We start from the raw sequence: 26,696 nt of genomic DNA, 5'->3' as shown, positions 1-26,696 counted from the left end.
TATTTTACTGAGCTTTTATTATTGTAGTGCTTCTTTCTAATTCTGCGGTGTATTACAGCAGTTGAGCCAGCATGATTTTTTTTTTAAGCAAACTTCCTGCAGTATAAGCAAAGAGCAGCAGGTCCAGGCTTGTTTTACAAGAGAGCAAGAGACAATTGGAATATTAGTTTTTATGTTATACAGCATTGAGTAATAAACTGAGAAAAAGGAATTGAAGAAGTTGTCCTGTGCAATTAGAGAAACAGCAAGTAAAGCTACTTTAATGTATTCAGGCCTTTTAGTTTTAGATCGATATATAGATAGATGGAACTTATTTAGTTTGTCCTTTAATTAAAACCGACACCATTTTAATTTGGACAGCGAGCTTGTTTTAAATGTAACAATGAATTTTAAATTGCTGTTTAGTAAACAGGCTTGTTAGGTTAACAACAAAATGTGTCTTTTTACTTCTAAACCTTTTTAAGTATGTTTTGTGTTTTCTTGATAAACAACTTATGAATATTTATATGTACCGTTTAAGTTCTCCCGTGGATAAGTCGGGTCTTGATTTTACAGTATAATTTCTAGTGCAGTATTTTATAATGTTAGTCATATAAATCAAATGTGGAAAAGTCACGCTAATTAGGTCCAAGAGATTATGATATGCTAATGCCCACCCGAGAGAGTAAGAGCACACTGCCTTTTTTTCTGTGTATTGTGCCTATGTGACCACACGGTAATACCCAAACTATTTTGAAGCAAAGTTTCCACTGTTTTGTGTTTTTTTTGTATCTCATACCCTAATACACCTTTATTGTAAGAGCATCCCTTATCTACCATGGAGCGTTCGATCAGAAGAAAATATGAAGCTGGTTTTAAATTAAAGTTGTTGAAGTGGCCAAAGAAATTGGTAAATGCACTGCTGCAACAAAATTAGATGTGTCTCAGAAATTGGTGCAAGTTTGGAGGAAGAAAGAAGATTTAAAAAAAAAAATAAAAAATTTGTCACATTTTTGAACAGGCGTATAAGTCGGGGTCTGATTTTATGATCGATTTTTTGGGGTTTCAAAACCCAACTTATACGTGAGTATATATAGTATCTATATTTGTATTTTAGCAGTGTTTAATTACCAATATCAATTAGTTGATGTTGTAGGAGAGTGTGCACGCGTGTATATATAAATTTGTTAGAGAAATTGTGGAATTATTTTTTTTTTAAAATTAAGCTTTATTCCAGATAGGTACATTACAGGAAAAATAAACAATATGATATTTAATTATGAGAAGCATTTTATTTTCTTTTGTGCCAAATGTATTATCGATACATATTTTTGTACATATTTTATTAAAGTATTTTAAGAAAATTTTAATTTTCATATTAATTTAATTTTGTTAATAAAGAAATGAATAATCTGTGGTCTGGAGTTGAATTATGAAAATACACTTTAATATAAGACACAGAGCTTTTATGTGTCTGGTTATGCAGGAACTTCGTTTAAAAAGTTTTTAAAGGGCTAAAGGGGGAGGGGGAAATCAGTATCGGAATTGGCCGATCAAGTAACATGAAAGCAGTGATCAGTATTGGCCTTAAAAACCTGATCAGAGCATCTCTAGATGATGTTTAAGCATATGGGATGCTTGTCCAAGCATAGTGGCACTGGATCAATCTGCTGAATGGTGGTGTGAAAAACTGTGCAGTACACTAAAACTACAAATGTTTTGATTTCTCATTTGGAAGAATTCTTAATGTTTGACAAATTAAGGCATTTTTAATGCTAACACCATTTAGGTTATTTTGAGAAACTCTCTATTAAATATACAGTGTAGGGCTGCAACTAATGATTATTTTGGTATTTGACTAATCATTCAATTTTTTTAATGATTAGTCGATTAGTCACGGTTATTTCATGCCTGACTATTTTGATGCCTGCGACCTGTAGTTACGCATCCTGTTCTGGGCTCCAGTGCATGTCTTACCTCAGCTGCTCACGTCTGTCCACCTGTGAATGTCACCCTGTTGTCTCTGCATTAACATGATTAAAATTAACAATAAATTAAAATAACCAGTGAAACATGAATTTGAAAATAATCAGATGTTGTTTTATATTAGTGTGACCATCACAAAAAAAAGAAGTACATTAAACACTACAAACTAAAGTGCACATAGTCTTTAACCAAAAATGGCAACTGGTGTGTCTTAAAGTCCAAAAGTTTAAATAAAGCTTCAATACAAATAAAATAAAACAATAGTGTACAGTTTATAAAGATTCAGTTCATATATTCCTGATTGCAGTGCAGGAACATGAGCATTTTGACATGCTCTGGTGTGAGGCTGGCTCTGTTCTTTGAGACAATGTTCCCAGCTGCTGAGAAGAGACACTCAGAGGGAGTATAGGTAGCAGGAATACACAAGAGTGATTTTGCAGACAGAGAAAGATGATGTAGTCGACGTCGTCGATTACGTCAACTAAACGTTGCAGCCCTAATACAGTGTTCTAAAAAGTATAGGGTATATGTGAAAAATAATTTCATTTATATGCTTCTATGTACACTTTATACAGTTTAAATAGTAATTTATGTCACTACTTGGAGGGCAATATTCTAATTCCATGACAAATGATACTGGTAAAATGCAGGTATTTATTTATTCACCTTATTTTATACTAGCAAAATACCCGCGCTTCGCAGCGCCGAAGTACTGCTTTAAAATTTTTATTAAGAAGAAAAGTAAACCTTTTTAAACTGAGGGAAAATATACCAATAATTATTTGTTAAGGATCTCTTTGTATACCACATTGTCAGTTCGGCCCTCTGGTTTTAATATGACCAAGCTATGCGCTGAACTTACTCTTGAACATGCAACGTACAGTTGGCCATGTGAAAAGCAATCTTGCCTCAAATCTCACAGCTTGGATTGCTGCTGTCATAATCAGTTTGAGTTTCATGGTTTGTTTCAATTACAACAATATAAGTGACATTCGGCATCTGTCAAGCGTTGTAAGCATACAATCGGTTTCATTCATAACTTTGCATCCAGCTTTTGAGAGTTTAAACATTCATAATGTGTCCACTACTGAAATTGTCACTTGTAAATCTAAGATGTTTAAGAGGCATTGGCGGTTGTCCAGAGGTGTAAAAGATTTGGCCATTTCGGTACACTTGAAAGCGACAACCGAACAATTCAGCGGCAGCCATCAACTCACATGAAGAATCATAGGTGAAGGGCTTAAGCATTTCACTCTTACAGTGCTCCTGTGTAGTATAATTATCTCCTGTACCATCATTAGTCCACACCTTAAACCTGTCCCAGTCATTCAATACATAAGACACAATGTTCCTCCGGATATCAAGAGTGAGCCTGATATGGCCGTGCAATATGTAACACAGAGAATGGAAAAGGCAGGTGCCATCTCTGGGCATGGAAACCACTTGGTAAGTGACAGTTCTTTGATCGATGGTGATCACCTCGATAGACATGTTAATGGGGGTACGGTTGGAACAATAAAGGAAATGGGTACCTGAACAATGTAAAGTAAGTCTAAAATACCTACACAATAACTATAATCGTAATAAACGAACAATAAAATAGCGGAGAAGCCGTGGACTAAATAAAAAGGCTGCAGTTCTCAGCAGGGAGACGTGAATCCTGTGGCAAAGGGAATGAAGAGACTGGAGCGACAGACGGCCTTATATAGGGAGGCAGCCAACAATGTGGTGACCGAGCTGCAGGCTATGGACGTATATATGTACGTAAGTAGGATTCAGTTAGCGTTGGGAACCTGCGTACCAGATTTCTTGAAGATGGGCCCATAAGTAACAAAGACCGTTGGAAAGTTCATTATGGCTGCCGACAGTGGCGTTATACCACCGAAATAAGTACGTACATCGGTTTCGGTTAGCACAGGGAAGCCGCCTACCGAATTTCGTTAAGATGGGGCCATAAATCAGAAAGTTTAACATGGCGGACGTTGTCGACCGGTGTGACCGTTACGCGTAGAATTTCAAAATGAAACCTGTTTAACTTTTGTAAGTAAGCTGTAAGGAATGAGCCTGCCAAATTTCAGCCTTCTACCTACATGGGAAGTTGGAGAGTTAGTGATGAGTGAGTGAGTGAGTCAGTCAGTCAGTGAGGGCTTTGCCTTTTATTAGTATAGGTTTAGTTTCTCACAACACATATGAGAGAACATAGCTATTGCCCGTTTACCAAGCATTCTTCATATAATAAAATCTTGTATAAGGGTAAAAAAGAAATTCGGAAAGAAATTAAAAATAAAAACATCTCAAGCACAGGGTATACAAAAGGGTTGGATAAAAATTAAATTCTCAACTGTATTTTTGAAAGTTTTAATTTCTGCACGGTTGTAACCTCGAAAATTGTATAAATGGGAATTCCTCTTCATTAAAAGAAAGCCTTGTCTATACCCAATATATAACACAACACAGAAATGTTCAATGGCAGTAACAGTTTTATTCTTATTTAGACTTTTATATTAAAAAAAAACATGCTCCAAAACTGGGTAAACATTTGAAAAATGCAAAAGGAATGTCAGGTATAAATTCCAGATTGGAGACACTGTGCTACTGGAAGCAACCTCTGAAAAGGACGTAGAGGTTTATGTTGAAACAACATTTTAATCATCTAAGCATTGTGCAGAAGTACATAAAAAAAGTAAATAAAATGTTAGGTTATATCATAGGCACTGTTGAATATAAATTAAGGGATGTTATGCTCAGACTATTTAATGCACTTTTGAGACCGCATCTGAAGTATTGTATACAGTTCTGGTTACCACACTACAAGGAAGACACAACAGCACTTAAAGCCGTGCACAGGAGAGTAACAAGGTGCACCCCAGGACTTCAGGACGTGCCTCCTACTTGACAGAGGAGAAAGAATTAAACTAGTTTAGTGTCAGGCCGAGGAGACTCCATGGGGATCTAAACAGGGAAAAAGAAAACCTTGATATTAAGATTTATTTTTATAGTGCCTTCTTGCAAAATTACAATGTCAAAAAAAAATGGTAATAAAAGCAAATACTTGTAGGAAAATACGACATGCCCAGTGGTTAGTCTAGAATTAGCAGATTCCATTTTTAATGAAGACTCATTTTTCCTGTTGAGGTTTTGAAACTGACTGGCTTGACTTGTGCTCTATCATTGCTGGACATTTCTGTTTTTTTTTGTAGGTATAGGCACAACATGCTATTAAGTAGCCACAAAAAATATTGCAACATGTTTTATGTAATTTTTTTGTACGTAAAATATTATATGTAGCTCACACAAAATGACTTTTCTAGGAGTTATAACAGGTGTTTATTACAAGAAGTACTATCTGGACATGCTAACAATAGAAAAGGAAGCAAGCGCCTAAGTCATTGGCATATTAGAACTAACGTTGAGTAGTATTTTGATTCATTAGTGAATGGTGTTGTGAGGCATGACAGTTAGTGATAATGGAATGGTCAGTTTTACCTAATTACAAATAAGAAAATGTTACCATTAATAGCAATGCTTTGCTATCAGGCACTGAGTTTTTCCCAAGGCATGGATTATTCTTCATCATCACAATGTGTGATTTGCAGGTATTATAACACTACAAACCTTTTTTTAATGCTTGAGGAAAATGTCTCTACCTTGAAACCTGTTCAGATACTTGCTATGATACTTGTAGTCTGAATAGGCGAGCCCTTAGTTCTGATCTCATCAGAACTTTTGGTTATTGACTTTGATAATGATTAGGGTTCGCTCAAGTATACTGTTATGTACTATAATCAAGATTAATATAATCTGGATGCTTAAATAGATAATATGAAAATTTGCAGGTCATGCAAAGATATACAGTTGTGGGCAAAATTATTAGCCCCCTTATGAAATTAGGCAACACTCCTGATTCCAATATGAAAATGACCATTAACAACAAATGTTTGTTTTTTAAAGCATATCTGTGTCCAAAATAACAAGGTCCACTAATTGTAGTTTGGTTATTTTATTGACACACTGAGTGGAAACAAGAAAGGGCAAAAATAAGACATCCAAAATTATTAGCCCCATAATAGTCAATACTGTACCCTTTTTGAGCCACAACTGACAACAATCTATTAGAGTAGGTCTTTACTAGATTAGCACAGGTCTCCTGAGGGATTTTGGTCCATTCCTCCATTGCAAATTGTTTCCGAGCATGGACATTCACTTTGAGCACTCGCCACAGATTCTCAATGGGATTGAGGTCTGGGCTCTGTGCGGGCCACTCCAAACTCTTGGTTTTGGTATCCTTGAAAAACTGTTGAACTAATTTTGATGTATGCTTTGGGTCATTGTCTTGTTGGAAGACCCAACAACGACCTAAGCCTAGACTACAAGCAGATTTCTGCATATTCTCCCTCAGAATGTCAACATAATTTTCTTTTTTCATGATGTCATGCACCCGAACAAGGCTCCCTGTGCCTGAAGCTGCAAAACAGCCCCACAGCATGATGCTCCCACCACCATGTTTAACTGTGGCAACTGTGTTCCTAGGGTTGAAGGCCTGTCCCTTTCTTTTCCAAACATAAGCAACATCCATGTGCCCAAACAGTTCCAGTTTAGTCTCATCAGACCAAAGCACAGACTTCCAAAAATCATCTTTACATTTCAAATGTTCATGGGCAAACCTCAGTCGGGCTGTGATGTGCCGCTCTTTGAGTAAAGGGGTTCTTCTGGGACGATGGCCGTGAAGCCCACCACGGTGAAGAGCCCTCACAACTGTGTTCCTTGAAACATCAACTCCAGAAGAGGCCAGGCCAGCAACAATCACCTTGGTAGATGTCCGGGGTTCCTTGCTGACATCTTTCTCTCCAGAGTTCTTGAAATCTTGTGCTTACGGCCACGGCCAGGTTTGTTTCTAACAGAATTTGTCTCCTTGTACATGGCAATGATGCAACGTACAGCAGTTCTAGACACGGTGAATCGCTTGGAAATGGCAGTGTAGCCTTGCCCCTTATCATGAGCCTCTACTATCTTCTTTCTGAGCTCCAGACTGATTTCCTTTGTCTTTGGCATGGTCAGTAACAGTAGTCCCTCTCATGTGTTCAAGAGCCCTCTTCCTTGGGAGTCTTTTTATGCTGATTGAGTGTTGTTAGGAAGCCAATTGATTGCACAGGTGTGGTTTCAAAGCTGATTGGTTAATTAGTGTAGGTGTGTTTTGAAAGCAAACATTAACATGGGGCTAATATTTTTGACCACCCCATTTTTTACTATATTTGATATAAAGCAAGACTAAAAATATATTTTATATTACAAAATGTATCGAAAGCTAGTAAATAGCACTGGTGGATGTTTGATTATATCAAGTTTCATCAATGTTGCAAACTTTGGGAAGAAGTTTAGGAAAATGTTCCATGATTCCAGGGGGGCTAATAATTTTGGCCACAACTGTAACTGCTTCTCTTAATAATTTTGACCAATTTTCTGAAATGCAGTTTTATGGAATAAAATAATAATCCTTATAGTGGAGTACATGTAGTCAGATTTTACTACTGTTTTACTTTAAAGCTAAATGGACAAACTTTACAGATTGTTTTTTAAGGCAGATTTTGGACATAATTACAAAAGAGCTGAAAATATTTCACAGTCTGATTTTGTTTTTGTATTTTAATTTTAGGAGAAGAATGACATCTATAACCCTGTGTGTATCATTCCCATTGTCACCTCTCTGAAGGAAGAGGAGAGCCTGATAGAGGCCTGCACCAAGGTAACAGTCTGCATCATGAATTTCAAGTCCAATCAGTCTTGCCCAGTCACAATAGCTGTTGAATTCCTAACATTTTTTTTCTAAACTTATTTTCAGCCTGTTGTGAAACTGCTTTATAACCGAAGCAACAACAAGTATTCCTACACAAGGTAAAAATAGCTTTCTTGTTTCTATTAAAATCCGTACTGACCCCAACTCTCTCTTCTGTTTCTTTCTCCGGTTTCTTTGTGGTGGCGGCCTGCGCCACCACCACCTACTCAAAAGCATCATGATGCTCCAACATTGATGGTCTGAAAGCCAGAAATCTACGTGACCATCATCATCAGGTCCTTCCATGAAAACCCTAAATACAAAGAGGACTGTTTGACTTATGTTAGGTAGATTGCACAGAGGGGACTGGGCGGTCTCGTGGTCTGGAACCCCTACAGATTTTATTTTTTTTCTCCAGCTTTAGAGTTTTTTTTTTTTGTTTTTTCTGTCCACCCTGGCCATCGGACCTTACTTATTCTATGTTAATTAATGTTGACTTATGTTTATTTTTTATTGTGTCTTCTATTTTTCTATTCATTTTGTAAAGCACTTTGAGCTACATTTTTTTGTATGAATATGTGCTATATAAATAAATGTTGATTGATTGATTGATAAAATTGCATCCTGTTCTAAACACTGAATGGAAAATACAAATTTCTTAAAGATAATTATTTTGTTATTAATGAGAGAGAAAACATTTTTGACATTTTATATGGAATAGGCTTTAAACGGAGTCACTTTTACTTATTTGTTTTTAAATATTTTTTTAATATTTCCAGCAACTCAGATGACAATCTTCTAAAGAATATTGAACTCTTTGATAAGCTGTCACTACGCTTCAATGGACGTGTACTGTTTATTAAGGATGTAATTGGTGACGAAATCTGCTGCTGGTCTTTTTATGGTCAAGGGCGCAAGCTAGCAGAGGTGTGCTGTACGTCAATTGTATACACTACAGAGAAGAAGCAGACTAAGGTAATTAAGAAGGTGGAAATGTCAAGTTAAGCAAGGATAACCATGTGTATCTGTGAAACCTGTTTAAAATGTGTTAAATATTTTATTTTATTACAGTCTTTAACGTAGCAATGCATAATTTGATTGCAAACCTTTTTAATACTCTTGGTTGGTGTGTGTGTGTTTGTTTTCAGACCTTGTAAGATACACCTAATATTTCAGTACTTTTTCCCCCACAAGTAGTTGGAGGGATCCTGTTTAACATGACATTTTTTTATTTTAACAATGCAGTCAATGCATATCAAAGAAAGACTTAAGACATATTAATCACAAGTATTGATTGTGGTCATTCTGTATTTCTGATGTTTTATAGGTAGAATTTCCAGAGGCTCGTATCTATGAGGAGACATTGAATGTAATGTTGTATGAAACACAGCGTATTCCTGACAATTCCCTACTTGAAGCAACGAGTCGTGGCACACACAGAGGATCTCAAAGTGAGGATGATGAGGTGCTGGAGCTGAGGGACCGTGTCCGCCGGATTCACATTAAAAGATATAGCACCTATGATGACCGATCTTTGGGGCACCAGCCTGGCCACCGGGATTAAATATATCAGGAATTAACTATCAGGAGCGTTTTTTGTCGTTGCCAGCAAATGTATAAAACAAAAAACCTGCCTAATTTTTCTTTAAAGGCGACAGTAGGTCTTTGGCCTTGACAACCTGTGTAAATTAACTGTTTTTAACAAGAAAGGCTAAAACAAATAGTGAAGTTCAAAGAGAAGTGAAGTATAAATAGGGCCTAGATAGTTTTCTAAAGAAGTTATTTTAAGTAAGACTAACTAAAGTGTGAAATATTTCATAGATCTGATCATAATTGAATTATGATATTTATATTTTATAAGAATAAGGATTTAATTATGTAGTAAATCTCAGTGCCTGTTTAGCTTTGGGATGTATTTTGCATCCTAGAGACACTTCTTTTAGTAATTTTTGTGGGTTTTTTTCCCTAACTCAACAATTCAATTTTGCTGTGGTTTAATGTGTAATTGCTATTCTATCTGAATTTAACTGGGTGCTGTGATTTAGCAGTAATGGTGGTGAACAGTTTGGTGACCTCGGAAAAGAAGTAAAGGGGATTGTAAGTTCTAGTAATCAAATAGTAAAGGCATTTTGTGTTGTAAAATGTATATCATCACCATGGTCTCAGTCCTGTGCTTTTAGTACTTTCAGATGGTTTTTGGTTAATAGTAAGAACAATTTTCTTTTAATAAAATGACATGGTGAATGATTTTATTTAGTTATTTAATCATAGGCTGTTGTAATGTTCTTTTTAAATGTGGTACAGAGGCTGATGTTCTTATGTACTATTAATGTATGTATATAAAATGTGGATACATATATAAATGTAACAACAGGTTGTCCCTATGGAGATAATTCTATGATATGCCTCATTTGTGTACCATTAGCCAGTTTTTAGTTTTTCTGCCTCTGTGAGACAAGATGGTGAACTTACTTTGTTAATTTCTTGCGTATCTTTTTTATACCATACAGTATATTAGACTTTTCAGTTATTTCAAGAATATTAGTACATTTTGTTGAAACACAAACTAAGACTGAATTCAGACATTAAAGGGCTTCAGACCTAATTATTTTCATATTGGTTGTAAAACAGTCGTACCTTGAACTTTGATAGGGAATGTAAATGTGTTTAGTTTGGTACGCTGACAAGATTAGTTATATTTTGAGTCTTGCATTCTTAGCCTGTGACCATTGACATGTCACAATAAGACTCCTTTAGCACTGATTTTTACACTATTTTTGTAAGGATAACAATTGTAGTTTCCTGATAGTTGGAATAGCATCCTGCCACTACTGAATATTTTTTGTGCTCACAAACAACACTAAATTCATAACATTGTTACATTTTACTCCCATTGAATATCTCAGTGGCATTTTTACATTAATACACAACTACTGCTCTTAAGTTTATGGCTGTCTGTTTTTTTTTTTTATTTTATTACTTTATTAAATATCATTCCATGCAAATGTGAGTTCATTCCTCAGTTTTTGTTATGGTTTTAATTGTGCATTATTTTCCAGGAATTCTCAAACATGTTGAACAGCATTCATTTTTTAACAATGCCTTTAAAATGACAATTAGATGCATGTGAGTATTTTGATAGAGCATATTTCCAATAAGAAATTGAGACTGCTGGTTTTGAGTGTTATGTATTTTATGGTAATGGAGTTGCAAACACCTAATTAGAACAGGATTTTAAAATGTAAGTCATTTAGGAAGATTATAGATAACATTCTGATCCAAAGTGAAAAATGTCACATAAATTGCCCAGCTGCTCTTTGGTAGCCTGCTTTATGAATGACAATTACCTATGATGATTAAGATTTGCTAGTGTAATAATGGATGGTACACTGTGGAGAAAAATAACAATACTATAACACAAAGGAAAAACTGTATCCATATTTTTTTGTTGTTACAAATTTTGGCTGGACTGTTCTTTTCCTCAAAACTTTTCAGTTATTTTAAGGGTCTTCCAATAAAGACGTACATTTATTTATGATTGATGCACTGTGAAGACCAAGAAATTCATAATATTATGCAGCTCATTAATTTGTTGATACTATTTCTGCATTGGAAGAGCAACGTGCAATCTTAATATTTTAAGTACTAAGGGTATTAAATGTTTACAAAAATGATTTTTCATGGCATGATAGGCTGTATAAAATGAAAGAACACTTTACATGGATTGATAAGTATAATTAAAGTAGACACTTGTAACTACAGTATATGTTCATCTCAGATGTATGTCAGAGCAAAAGTGAAATAACGACATTATTTTGCTACAAGACGACAAAAACTGGTTGAATAGTTGAACAATTGTCAGATGATAGCATTTCATTTTTAAAAATGCAGTATCTTTACTTCTTGAACAGCCATTGTATTTTGGTCTTATTTATTACAATAAATATATCTTTATTAAATCTTCAGACAACATTTCTGTGATTTACAATGCGATTGAGATAATACAGTTGGTAATTTTCTAGACATTCTCTTCCAGTGAGTGTGTATCCTTCCTTCTCCAACCCAAGAATCTAGAGAAAATGAAGATTTTCATGTCTTCTAGATGTAAGTGGGAGACTAGCAGTGTCTATGTATGGTTGCCATATTTGCTATGATACCTGACTATCCTCTAAGACAAATGACAGTACGTTTGCAAACACAGTTTGTTCTAACACTGCTTTTGTATAGACAGAGGGTTTGTACGAAATCAATAAAAGTTGGACACTCTTAGGGATTGTTTGCATCAACATTCAAGGCTTAATTAACTTCCATTGCTACAGAAAAGCTGTAAGTTGTTAACTCATTACTTGATACCCGAAAAATGATTTTTATATGACTCTGAAAATTTAAATTATTTTTCAGTTTCAGAACATTGCCATAATTATCATAAAAATAAATAGGAAGTCCAACTGTATTTCTGCAAGTGGACTTTTACAATTGTTTTTAGTTAACATTTGTGTCAATTCTGTATTATATTTTTGCCATATTAAGAAGGTATGAAACATCAGCATCACCAGTGATGATCTCAGGATCAGGAATAAGGAATCAGGATTAGGAATAATCGGCCATTTTCCACTTAAATCATGAGTATGAAGTAGTGGCAATTGTATATTGTATAATGAATTGTTTGGGTGAGAGGTTCGGTTGTCTTTTTTTTTTTTCTTTCTGTAGAATACTGCACTACTAACAACTGGTGTAGACTGGATTTTGCAGAGTGATCATGGCTTAATATCTTTACACATTGTCATTTACTTTTATTATTTCTGTTTTGAGTTTTAAGAATCACAATTATATTTACAATACAGGTGGATACCTCTATACTTCTTTGTGCAATTTATATGCTGTTTCTGTGTTTTGTTATTGTATTTATAGTAACTATCTTGTAAATGTGTACTTTGCTCTGAGTTTCTAGGTTGGAAGTGTGCTATATAAAAATGCTTAAATCAATCTCTGAACTCCATGGCCCCATTTCAGGTCTAGTTATGGCCATTGTCTTGTGGAGTTTGTATGTTCTCTGTGTGTTAGAAATTCCCTGGTTTTCCTCTCACATCACAAAGAAATGCAGACCTTGGATTAAATTGAGAGACTTCATTAAATAATTTCAATGTGCTCTCTACGTTTTGCAGTTTTCAATAATTTATTATTGCTTGATAATAGAAAAAATTATCTGATCACATAAGCATACAGATATAAAGATAATATGAAACAATGAAATTAAAACAAAAATATTTTCACCTATTCCAAGCATGTTGGAATTATATTTTTGGAATAATATTTTCAATACTTTATGGAATTGTCAGAAAATGTATTCCTGTTTGTTTAAATTTCATTCTTTTTGTTTATTAATATGAAATTAATTGATAGGTACAGTTCATATTTGTTACTCATACTATATTTCTTAATAAAGTGGAATAAAAAAATAGACTGAAGTTACATGAATTAAATGAAAATTACTGATTGTGGAAGGTCTTCATAGTGAATACAATAATCATTACCGAATCACTTTATTTTGAAAAGTGATTAAATAAAGTAAAAAAAACCCAACCTGTTGGAAGCTGGTGCTGATCGCGTGTTGCTGCACCCACCACATAAACCACCTGAATTGGGACTGAGTGCAGCGAGTGACACCTCAGGACCTGTTATCACCTTATTTTTAAACATTAAAACAATAAATGTGCAAGTCCAAGCGATCAAATATAGGGGAATAGGACATAACTATAGGAGGAGGAAGAGGTGGTGAAAACTGTAGAGGAATAAATTTATTATGTAATATTGCAAAAATACAAAGTGTCCTGTCTTAAAATGCATTTGTATGTTGAGAAGTGGAAAACAAAAATTTATTTAGCAGCAGGTGGCACCAGTACTTATTTGCATTTTACCTTACATTTTTACAACTTCATTGCTGATCAAGCTGAAAATGAAATTGCAAATGGTGTTATTTCATTTTATTTTTAATTTTCACAGCATTCTTGCATATAGATATAAATAAATGGAAAAAGAGAGATTGCATTTTCATTTTGTAATTTTAATTTTCATTTCCTTTTTTGTAGAATATACTTCCCATACAAGAATGGGATATTCACAAACCAATTTTGAGTAAAATACTTAAGAAAACACTGTTTTTTAGCACTTCAATTGATTCTAGCAGCATAATAATAATAATATGACCACAGGGGGGCGCTTTAGCAACCAAGAAACAGTACTTTGGAGTTAATTGTACAGTATGTATAAGTCATGCTAGCCTATCTTTCGATATGTATAATCGTCAAATGAGTCTTTTTTTATTGTTGCATTAGTTTCTGAACAATAAGAACTGTCACTAAAGTTAATGTCCCTTCTAGAGTCCCTGGAGCAGCTTCTCTGCCAATATTCCTCCTCTTGGGTAGAGGACCAGTGAACTGGAAACCCACAGGGGGTGCCTTCTTTATATCCCTCTAGCGGGAATTTAAGTATTCCTCATCTGGATTACTCATTATTCCTCATTGGCTGTTCCAGCTGTCATTCCATGTACAAGGAAGAGTCTCCTGGCAGTTTCGGATTTTCGTCTTCCATTCTAGGGCATGTTCAAAGGCACTCACTTTTGGTTCCTCGCTGTTGAAAGTTAAGTATCCAGAAAACGTATCTTCTGTTTGTATAGGTCCCCTTATGCACCCCTTGTGTTTTGCATGAGGAACTGGTGCAAACTGTGTGTACTCTATATATGACAATACTGCTACATAAAAACAAAAAGTACAAAATATAAATGAAAATAATTGATTTTATTAATAAAAAATATACTATAATTAAAATAAGAGCCTTGTGAGGCACATAAGCCAGGGGTCGATTTCTGCCTTGTACCCTGCTGTACTCCCAACAGCCCCTAGCCAAAACACCACAACCTTGAACTGCATTAAAAGTGTTTGAGAACAGAATAAGCTGAGAAGAAAATAAGATGTAAAAAAATTTATAACCAAGTAAAGTTTTAAAATACATAAATAAAACAAATTAGCAGGCAGCACAATCAATTTACTTTAAATGCAAAAGTAAATAGATGATTGTGTCAGTTTTACAAAACTAGTGGATCGTTAGAAGAAAAATGACATGTTGCCCAGCACCCACAGCAACTGAAATCTGAAATGCCAACCAGGTCTGTAATGTTTGGACAAACACAGTGACAAACAAATTATGAAGGTCTTTGTACAGGATTAGTGAAACCTTAAAATCAGCTTTGATATATGAAGGTTTAAAAGCACAGATGTAATGTGGTTATGGATTTAACATGTATACCAGCAACTGATAAACTCAGATTTGCAGAAGCCATTTGTAGGGTTGATTGAGTTACATTCTTCACCAAAATAAACAGCAGAAGCAACACTCTATAAGTGAACCCACAAAAATATTCTCAGACTAGCTTAATCTAATTAAGGGTTGTATTAAGTATCATGTGCAAGGCTAGAGCCAGCTCTATAACAGGGGCTACTCCGATACACTCCACAATGTGTGGCACACTGATCAGACACACAAATTAGAATTTCAGTGTACTCTGTACACGACAGTAAGATTACTACCACTACTGATATATGATCAATTTAGAATATCCAATTAACCAAGCAGGGTTGTCTTTAGGTATGTTGGAGAAAACCCCAAAGAGGGAGAATGTACATTCAAGAAAATTGAAGCAGTGTGGGACTCTGTAGTGTCATTCTTGCTTATGCTACTGTTCTAATTTAATTCTTTCATTACTGTGCATTACACTGTGACAGTAATGTTAAGAGGACTATATAAACCGATGAATTCAAAATTGATGATGTTACAGGTATTGGTGGCAGCACTTTGTAATGAAGATAAGAAATTGACACAAGTCCGCTAAATGAAAAGAACTACAACAAACTAGGGTGGTACAGTGGTTGTACAACACCCTGGATAATGAAAAAGGAGCCGACATCAGGACCAAGCAGTAATACCCTAAAGGGAGGGTGGAGTCCATTTCAGGGAGCCTACTGTTGCACATGGAAGTAAACCCATTCAAAAAATGGAAATATGTTCAAGTTCTTCACAGAATCATGAAACGAGTTATGAGGCGGCAACACTAACCAGTGGGCGATCTTAAACCCAACTATCTGTCATTCTGCTTTATTTGTTTATTGGTTATGAGTGTCCCCAAAACACAGCCAGTTATGAGTTGCTAATTAACCTAATCTATATATGTTACAGATATGTGGGGGACAAAAAGCCATGCAGACATGGGAAGAAAATGTACACACCACACAGATACTGATAGGGCCAGAATTCAAACCCAAGACTCGGGAGCTGTGAGGCAGTAGGGTTAACTTCTGCAAAATCAAGCTGCCTTCATTATTTATGAATATAAATCGTTCCTGTGGTAAGAAGATGTGTTGAGTGACCTCGGGCCAAACTCATACAGTATCTGAGCCATCATCTTTAATACTTGCTGTTTGACTGTTGATCCTGTCTACTCTACAGATGGGGTAGGGTCAGATTTTCAGCAATTTCTCTATTTTTTATTCCCTTGATAATTTAATATTTTGATAAATCTAGTGAACAATCGGAATGGAAAGAGAAAAGCCTCACTGAATCGCAGCACATATTTAAAAAGCAAAAAAAGTCTTTCTTGCTTGTTGCTAAATATAACAAGTTTATAAAGCACTGACAGATCAGCTTCCAGGCACATTATATTCTGGTGTTTCACAAGAACATGTTTAATTAATGAACCACACACAAAATATTGTAACCATAGCAACCCTTCCACGGCTTGCCACAGTGCAGTGTTGAAAGGAGCATGTATGTGTTGACAAAGAGTTGCCCTTGTTAATCCTTTTAGCCCATCCATCTAGTATCAAACCTGCTTAATCCAATTTAGGGTCGGGGTTTGAGGGCCCATCCTAGTAACACTGGGCACTTGGACTGCATGGGCTGCCACAAACCAGGCAAATTTACATCTGGTCTTTTCAGTCTGCACTTCAAAAATCGTCTATCATTTTCAAATGGAAGAGGTCCTCCACATTTTTTGAAATGTATTAGCTTGTGAGTATGTGTCTCTGCATTAGTATTGAATGTGCCAGTGTATCTGAAATTTCACTCATTGTCATGAGTGCATTACATTTATAGTCTCTTTATGTAAAAAAAAACAAAAAACCAAACAAACAATAATTGTTGCTGGGTCTATGTCCCTGATATGGTACCAGTCTGGATACACTACACCTTCAGAAAGGTACTTGCTATAGTACAGCCAGGGTTGTTGCTCTGGCGCAAGATTATTTTTTTGTTAATCTTTTTGTTGTTTTTAAATATAATTTTGTGCATTGTGTTATTGTGTTGTTTTTCTTTCTGTGTTTCATGTATTTGACATTGTGACTTGTACAGTATATATCAAAGTAAACATCGTATGGAGATGCCAAACAAATTCAATTAAAGCTGAAGAAACTAAAAGTTATTTTAACTAAGCCCGCTCTATTCTGATAATGGGATTATGGGACAAAACGAAAGAAAGAACCATAAACAGTACTGGAATCAACTGTATTGCTGGATATACTTCTACCAAGCCGTGCTGGTGTTAGACAACTAAGTAACAGTGTGTCTTTGGATTGTAGAGAGAAACTGGTGTTCTCTGGACTGTAATACGTGTAAGCAGGAATCTTTACAATAAATCACATCAGCATCCACATAAACTATGGGACAACAACACTACCTATGCAAGTTTAATTTAAAAAATTGTGAAAAAAATAAGATACAAGTTTACTTATATATCTTGAAATATTTCTCTTGAATGATAGAATGCTTAAATTTGATGATCTGATACCCACTACCTGATCCTTTATCTTAAAGATTACGTAAGAAGGCTCCTTAAGGAGGTAACTGCGAGTCGTGCCAAATCATCTTACCTTATGAAGAAAAAGGCTTTTCCTATGAGCGCAGCTTTTCCCGTGACGTAAGCCAGGAAAACCTCCGCAGATTGCTCCTCCTAGACGCTCAAAAAAACTTGCCTGGTGAACGGCATACCCTGTCGTTGACGTTACCATCTGTCCCCACCCCATTCTGTAGGCGCGCTTGTTGTGCGGGGCGTGGCTGTCAGGAAACCTGGGCGGTGCTAAAAGATGACGTAACACTGGCTGCTTGTGAAGATGCTATGGCTCCAAGGCGCACCTTGCGAGTGAGCAGTGTGGGGTGGCTGAGAAGGAAAACCGAAACCCGAGTACGAAACCCATCAGTGTTTCACCAGAGGTGAGGAGGGGTTTCTCGTCCACTTGCTGGTAGCCATGGGTTCGACTACGGGAGACGACTTTAAAGAGAAACTGCTGTGGAATGTGAAGCGAGAGGTAAGCAACAGTGATGCCAACGCGTTGCTCTGTGTTTGCTTTAAGGAAGGCGTGGATTTACAATGAAATGCATTTGATTTACTTGAAGCCCAGAATAGATTTTAAGGGAGCAGGACGTCCCAATTAGGCTGTTTTGTTATTTGTTACCATTTCCCACTCACGAACATCAAAGACATCACATGTCCACCGATACCTTTTTAAAGGTTTTGTTGAATGAGTAGCGTTAAGGCACAGACTGATTTATGACGTCCTTCATTTGGGAGGGACGGGGAAAATATATTTTTCGCCGGTTACTGCAATAAAATATATATTGCATTTGCAAAAAGTTAAGTCTCCGGTGCAAATAATGGAGTTTTTTCGGAGTGATTTATGGGGACTAGTGAGAGCTTGCAATAGAAAAACTGTCACCTCGCAAGTCTGATATATATATATATATATATATATGTATTTTGATACATATAATTTGTTACCTTCCCTGTTGTCAGTACGGTGCAATTGTTAAGAGATTGAGATGGATCACATACTGCTTTTAGATTTGATTATCCCTATCAGTTTTTTTTACAACGACTTCATTCACCATCGAGCAGCTTGCAGTCCCCCAACATCAGGTAGTTATTAGTTAATTTTGCTTTTTTTGGTAAAATACTCGACATGTCAAGTTTTTATTGCATATGATTGACGTCACAGAAGCTGGACAACAGGTTACTCCTGGACTGAGGCTAAACAGAGAATAAAGAAGCTAGAGCACTGATTTGAACGAGGCTAACTGCGGGTGCAGAAGGGTATGCCGAATCTAAGCCAGATAAACAAAATTTGTGAACGGTAGTCTTTGAAAAGGAATTTTTCAAAATATCACACTTCATGGCACTTCCTACTCATTAACAGCAGTCATACCACATTTTCCTTTAATAACTCTTGATATTGGCATTGTTTTAAGAAAAACAAAAATGGCCATTTTAATATGTACATTAATAACTAGAATACCACCTCCCGGCTTTTAGCTGTATCTGGTTTAGAAACGTTACATCTTGCCTGAAGAAGGGGCCTGAGTTGCCTCGAAAGCTTGCATATTGTAATCTTTTTAGTTAGCCAATAAAAGGTGTCATTTTGCTTGGCTTTTCTCTACAATGTCCTTGTGAAAATACGTTAACTATATGTTTTCTCTAGATTAGAAATAAGGCTTTCTCTGTGTTACTTTTTGTACAAATCAAATGTTAATGTTATACTCATTAAAATTGTAGTTCTTTGTTTCAGTTCATAGATAGGGAGTCGTGGTAAGCCACATAGGCACCCACATTATCACTTAAATGTTTTTCCTTAAAAAAAAAAAAAAATCAGAATTTCTTATTTGACATTCGTTTTGAGGGTGAAAAAATACAGGTTTCCATGTAAGCTTTATATTTTGTACTGTGATTACAATTAAATAGAGAAAATAGGTTCTGAAATGTTTTACTAAGCAATAATAAAATTCTGTTTTGCATGTTTATTAAAAATCATGTGCAGACAAACATTTAATTTTTTATATATAATTTCTCATAGTAAGGTTCATTGAACATTTTATTTTGTAAATAAATCATATTTGGAATGACAAACACATGACATTTAGTGAAGTACAGTGCTATATTATAAAGACACGGCATTCAATAAGATTATTGTAAATTCTTTATATGAATAAATTACACTTTGTTTTCTAAGGGTCCTTAATTACATTTCTTGTATTTTACCTTTTTAAACTGACTGCATAAGCTCTTTATAAATGTAAGCCTTACATTATCATTGACTTTAAATATAGTAGAGCTGTGCAAATGTAAGTAAAAGCTTCTAAAGGAGTAATGTACAGTTACTTCAAATGCAGTATACAAAAATGTATAATATAAGGTTTATCTACTGTATAATACATTATATTAAGATACATTGTTCGGTTACAGCCTTGATTAAATTGATTAAAAAAATATAATGAACTGTTTTTTGGAATCTATCAATATATTGTTTCCTCGTCCAGCTTTTTGCATTTATTGAGAATTTAGCATGCATTTTCTTAACTATACAGTGTAAGGAATACACAGAACTAAAAGCAGAGGTTTGCACCACAGGCTACTATTAAATATTCTTTTTTTTTTTTTGGATGAAATGCTTTTAAACAATTTTGCAAAGAAACTGAATATTTCTACTATTATTGCTCTTATTATTTTTATCATTTTTGTTGGCCATGCAGAGGATATTGTGTTTTTATGTTTTACATTATTTCTAAACCATTCTGAAGCATCTCCTCATTCAAAAACTCTGAAGCCTCATTCACGTCTTGTGCTGTAGGACATGCGCATAAGTGTATGTGTGTGAGAATGATGTAAATCTCAGAGGAGATCTTTATTCCGCCCACTCTCTATTTTCCTATTTCCCTCTCCCGTATTTTCTCTTTTTCTATGCTTCTATAATACTTAATCCTACCTTTTTGCTGGTTCCAAGGTAACATTCCGTGTATGCTTTTTGTGTTTTTTTCAGTTTTTTTATTTTTTTATCCATTTCTTTACTGATTTTATATTTGTATTTCCTAACTGAAATCTTTTTACCTTATCTTCTCATTCGGGGGTTCTCATTTCAAAAGGCTGCTGTCTTTCCTAATCTGACATTCTTTAACTGCAGTAATATATATTTGTTGCATGGGAGTTCTGTAATAAATACATATCTGAATTAATTTGATTATTTTGTATTTGGTTGACCCCTTTATCCAAGGTGTCTTCCAAATTCAGGATATTTTTTTCAGTTGAAACACAAGTAGTCAACTTTGGGGTTAAGGTTTTAAGTCCACTGCTACAATGAACTGCCTGTCTGTGTGTTTTTTTTTTTAATCTCAATTATTTTTTAAATTCTTATTTTGTAATCTCAAGCTTTTGACACAGCATTTCTTTTTTTTCTACAAGCTCTCTCTTGAAATCTAGTGTTTAGTATTTGCTTATTGAGCATTTTTAAACTGCAGTAAACTTGAGAGAGTGAGACAGAGTAGGAGTCAGGTTGTAATCTTAATTTCTTTTGCTGCACCAAAGAGCCTCTTTTTCCGGTCTCTATTCAGGGAGTGCATGTAGGGATGGTCTTGGGGGTCCATATCAAAGGCAGGCTGAACTCATAACACAGATAAATTATATAAGAGGGCAGGGCATGCTCTTTTTTTTTTTTTTTCTTTTCTTTTCTTAGGAGACTACATTCCTTTAATGTGGGTAATGACATCCTTCACTTATTCTACAACTCTGAAAGGGCCAGTGTATTTTCTGCACTGTGGTGTGCTGGGCTGGTAACATCACTTCAAGAAAGACACACTGAATAAATAAACTTATTTAAAAGGCATGCTCAGTTATGGGACACACACTGGACACTGAAGAGGTAGTAGTGAAGGGGAGAATTGAAGCAAAATTGACTGCAATTATAAACAGTATTGCACAGCCTATCTCTAACATACAAACACAGTACTTTCAGCCATCAATTTCTTCGGCAGAAGTGTGTCAAGAAATGCCACTGGGGATCCTTTATACAAATGGTAATGCACTTGTATTCTGTCTGTCTTTGTTTTCCTCAATGATGATGGGAGTGATATTTTCTCTGTATAGCTTTGAGGTTTGAGTGGATTTAACAGCAAAGTATTATAATTGAAAATTAAAGAGAAAAGAGAGTTTTTGGGTCATTTACAACTCTTTTACAGTTGTTAAAGTGCATAACTTGCCATTGTTTCAGAAACCGGTTCTAATTACTGCATTAATGGCAAAATTTAGAAGACATACCCTCTGAACTTGTATGTCAAAAATGCCTTTGCAGAAATGACTTATTAATCGGAGCAAGACACTTTTTTTTATTACATAATTATGATCTCCAGTGTAATTATCTTGTTTAAAAGAGATGTGGAAACTCAAAGATGAGTTGAAAATATTTTGCTCTGAGTTTAAAAAATGCCTAAATAATTTCAGGGTTTGATAAATTTGATTTTTTTTTTAGTGTAGGCAAATGGGATTTATAGTAGTTCTGAAAATTGGAAATTTAATTGATAGCTAAGGAGGTGCTCTGGTGATAGGCAAATGCTCTATAAGTTTATGACTTATTCTTGTCTATTCAAAAATTCAGCCTTCTTTACGCCTTGGCAAAATGCATTTCTCTTAAATAATCTGTTTCTCATCTGCCTATTTAAAATGGCTCACTAAACCTCTAAAAATATTATTAAAATAATCACCACTGTGCCTTTTCCACATTACACAATTACCTATACACATAATTAGAGCCATTCATATTTGGTTTTCATGTTATATGTACAAGCTATTGTAAGATTAATGCATTTTTGTAGCAAGCCATTTTGTTTTGTGCTTGTTTGTCAGTTTTATTCTTGAATTGTTTTAGTATTATCATTCACTTGCCTCTGTTTCATCTTAAAAGACCTAGAGAAGATCTTCCTGAAAGACACTTTTGTCTAATGGTAAATCTGAAACAATCACCATTTGCCCAGTGAAAAATTAACACTAGCTTGCCTTTAGAATTCCAGCTAATTACTGAAAACTGACACTAAATTTTGAAATTCTTTATTAAAAAGTGCATTGAGTCTGTAATGGTGTTATCAGGAAGGGTGAGTCCCACCCTTATTTATTGTTGCTTGGGAGGGGAGTTCTTGTCTAGAGTGCAGTACAGCAAAATGGAATGCAAATTTGGTTACACAGCAAGCAAAGCCACACCTAACTGCCTGAGAGCCCTGCTCCAGGTGAATTGTGAAGTGGTGTTTAACAGCGACTGTCATTCCATAGTCTAGGTGTGTATCATGTCATTGTGGAGAAGTCAATGTGATACTTTATTTACTTAGCCAGGCCAACATTTTAAAATTCTGAGTCATAATATCATTGTAGTGTAATATCAGTCAAGAATATGTCAAAGCCATTGCGGAAGGAGGCCTTCATCTCCAGTTTATATAGCCCCAGTGGGTGTACGTTGTCATGGTTGCTAGTAAAATGATAATGGTTTCTGCAAACAGTCTGGAATAATGTCTGCAGTTTTTTGCATTTGCTGAAAGTGTAGAAGGAGAGGTTTGGGAACACCTAAATACATATTACAGTAAATTAATAAATGACCCAAGGTGATTGATAGACCCCAGAGTTTTGATTGATAGACCCCTGTTTTTCTCAGCACTGTATATTTGCCACTAACCGTTTATATTGATTATATTTTCTGTGTCCTAGAATCAGAAAATTATGTAAGAAAAAGATGAATATCCATGTCTTTGTTATAAAGTCTTCTTTTAGGCTACGTTGCTTATTGTACATTTGTCTTATGCATTTGTCCAAGGTGACTTGCAAGATTAGGATACAGTACAATTCATTATTATTGTTGTTATTATTATTTTCTTTTTTTAAAGCTGCAGCACATGCAGATTAAGTAATTTATTAAAGGCCAAATAGCTTATTTGAGGCAAGAATTATGTTATAAAGTCCAATACTTTAAACTACTAAGATGTACTTTCTGCCTATTGATACATAATGAGTGACTCATGCGGATGTATGGGTTCTCCAGACAGCATCAGTTTTTTTTTTTTTTTTGTCACAGTAATACCAAATTAAATCAGTCAGTTGATGAATAATTTTATACAGCGATATTTACAGCATGCCCCACCATTAAGTGCCTTACAGAGCAAATATGATTACATTGCAGTATTAATTGTACAAACTGATCTGGAAAAGAAATTCCATTTGTTCAAAACCCATTTATTTTCTTTGTGGGCTGCCTAAAAGAGCCCATTCAGGCAGTATTGCAACCATGACAATAAGCTGCAGTAATGGCTGCCAGTTGCATTAAAAATGAGCTCCTCAAATGCAAATCCAAAAAATGCCACACTGGTAGATTCTGGAAGCTTTTGGTAGCATACTTGATATATTTCAACCTGCACTTACTAAAGGAGATGTGCAAATCAAATACAGTTATAAAATAAGAGTACAAAGTAGGGTTGATCATAGTGGTGTTAACCACCACAAAAAGAACTGATAAAATATGAGAGATGATAGTGCTTTCAAAGTAGCAGATCAAGTAATTTTCATATACAGTAAATATATAGTGACAGTATTATCTTGATAGAGATCAGGGAATTATTAAGCCAATGGGGGAATGAACATTCATTCAGTCTGAATTTGAACTTCAAATTAGACAGAGCCTCACAAAGAGAGTTCCAGAAAGTTGAAGCCACAAAGTTCAATGACTGTTTGCTAAGCGTTGCAACAAGTGGTTCTGGAACAATAAGAAAACCAACCTACTACAATTTAAACTGACTAACGGGTTAATTTCATATAAGCAGAGAAGGAGGGCATTCTGGAGTACAAGAACAGTAAATCATTACCAAAGTTTTGAAAATTATTCAGTACTAGGGGGCTTCGCCCTCACTCACTTCACTCGCCAACATGCTGCTACACGCCAGCCACTTAGCGTCTCTGCCGCTCGCATATGTGGATATCACATTAACCAAACAACAAATCTTTTAACTCTCGTGGATACACCTCTTCATTGGGAAGAAACATTACTTTTCCCTGATGGCAGCACGAATTAGACGATCTGCAAGTCTCTGGCTTAAAGTTTAAATCTGAACAATGTATTTGATCTCTTTTCACTGTTTCGTTATTTCACTGAGTAATAATTTCCGTTTTTGTTTGCGCTCATGCAATCTTTGCTATCATTTTTTGAGACTTTCGAATTTTAGTACTTTCATTATCTCTAATCTGCTCTGCATGTGTATCGCGCCAAAGGTTTTGAACCAATTTACGACGTTCTACATTGTCATCTACTCTTTGTCATTTATTTCTGGCCCCAGGCTAAAAAGTCTTGTCCCAGGATTTTTTTTATATAATAGAGAGATTAGACAGGATATCATTGTAGATCAACCAGCTGAAGAATAGTGTTGCAGTTTTTGATTTGAGTCATGTCTACTCTCAAAGCAATATTCTGATCCAGATGATATTATAAATGCAGGAGGACTATTAAAGGGAAGTGTAGTAGTGCAGCTGAGAGATAAGTGATAAAACCATGGTCAGTTATTTCAGCATTCAATCCATACAGGTAGTGTTGGATTGTGGCAGTTTTTTTCAAATAGTAAAATCAAGTTTGGAATACACTCTATGTTAAATAAAAGTCCAAATGTTTTGTGATTTTTAGATAACGCCATGTCAATCTGCAGGTGAATAAACTGGGTACTTTGAAGCTATTGTCATGACTGTCCATTTTTTTTAGTTTTCGGTGTTCAAGTTGGAGCCTTGCTTGTTTGATGTCACCCTCCCACTTGGCAATCTTGCTTGGGGCAGCAACATCATGATGAATAAATAATTCAGGCCTCTGCTTTCATGTGTCATATTTGAAATACTTACTTTTTAAGGATAAAACAATTAAAGCATATTTTAACAAAACAGAGGCTTTCATTAGTGTACCATGTGAAATCATTAATATTGTCCTGTTGGCAGTTTAGATTAATGTGAACAGAGGCTTGTCCATTTTAAATTAGTCTAGTTTTACTGTGGCGAGTAAAGGTCCAGTACAATGCAGCTATGCTATGTTACTTGAGCAATAGCACAGAGTCGCAACATCTGGTGTATTTAATTTACTTATATGTTTTTTATAAGATGATATATTTTACAGAAAAAAAATCTTTAAATTACAAAACAGACCTACATGTTTCAAAACTGAATAAAGAAATGTATGTTAAAGTGTTGCTCTTTGATTTTTTCCTCGGCTGTGGAAAGGTTAAACTTGTAGTTACTCTTGAAAGGCTTCATATACTGTTTCAAGTCTCCCCGACTCTTTAAACTCCATTGAGCCCGAGCTATGGTTGCTCAGCAACCTGAAGCATCAGCAGACACACACAGTTAATTTATATCAACCAGAGATTAATATCTCTGCAGATCCACCTCTTTGGAAGAGACCAGGCCAGAAAATGCATGGAAGAGAAGAAAGCAAAAGACTTGCCCATAAAATTAAGAAATGTCACTCATCTTTTTCAAACTTACATGCCATTATCAAAATATCAATATTTGTATTTTATTCTCTTGCTGATGTAAGTCAAGAACCTATATTATTAAAATGTGACCTGTTATTGAATGTGGGTTAGATTGTTTGTTTGTATATAGATAGTATCCATCTGTCTTTGAAATGCTGTCTGCTTTACTTGAGGAGTGGAATGAGACTGTTCAAACTCTGAAATCCTTGTTCTTACAAGAACGTAAGTGAGATTCTGCATATTTTGAAATACACAGGAAAGGCCATGATTAATGCCATAGCTATGCCTTCATTATTCACAGTTTTGAGCATCATTTTTACACAGAAGTAAAGATCTGCTATTTCAATAAAATACACTGAAAACCTGCGTAAAATTTCCAGTGTCCTGCATACTTGTAGGAAAATGCAAACAGTGGAGGAAACCACTACCATTTGAGGATTTGGGAGCATTTTCTTAGATAACATTGTCAGGATAGCCACCGGCAATAGTATCCCAACTAACCTATGAAAATTAAGACTGTAGGTACTAAAAAGCCAGCAGCCTGATGTGAAGCTTGCTGTGTTCAGGTTGTATGCTTTCATCCTTTTTTAACTCCTTTTTAACA

General features: G+C 35.2%; 2 protein-coding genes across 3 annotated transcripts in view; both read left to right on the top strand.

The window, feature by feature from the left end:
- The window catches only part of tnfaip1 (tumor necrosis factor, alpha-induced protein 1 (endothelial)), a 36,388-nt gene extending 24,303 nt beyond the window's left edge, over positions 1-12,085 (top strand). The window contains exons 4-7 of the mRNA XM_039757097.1: positions 7,619-7,708; positions 7,805-7,857; positions 8,518-8,713; positions 9,066-12,085. Of these exons, the coding sequence (XP_039613031.1) occupies positions 7,619-7,708; positions 7,805-7,857; positions 8,518-8,713; positions 9,066-9,302 (576 nt within the window). The 3' untranslated portion in view covers positions 9,303-12,085. The remainder of the gene's footprint in view (positions 1-7,618; positions 7,709-7,804; positions 7,858-8,517; positions 8,714-9,065) is intronic.
- A 5,820-nt stretch (positions 12,086-17,905) lies between these two features.
- The window catches only part of sgsm2 (small G protein signaling modulator 2), a 191,997-nt gene continuing 183,206 nt past the window's right edge, over positions 17,906-26,696 (top strand). For both annotated transcript variants that reach the window (XM_039757096.1, XM_039757095.1), the window contains exon 1: positions 17,906-18,093. In XM_039757096.1, the coding sequence (XP_039613030.1) occupies positions 18,034-18,093 (60 nt within the window). In that variant the 5' untranslated portion in view covers positions 17,906-18,033. The remainder of the gene's footprint in view (positions 18,094-26,696) is intronic.

The sequence above is a fragment of the Polypterus senegalus genome, chromosome 6 (genome assembly GCF_016835505.1).
Source record: "Polypterus senegalus isolate Bchr_013 chromosome 6, ASM1683550v1, whole genome shotgun sequence".
NCBI classification, from domain to species: Eukaryota; Metazoa; Chordata; class Cladistia; order Polypteriformes; family Polypteridae; genus Polypterus; species Polypterus senegalus.
Note: the sequence above shows the minus strand (reverse complement) of the source record. Positions and strands in the feature narration are given on the sequence as shown.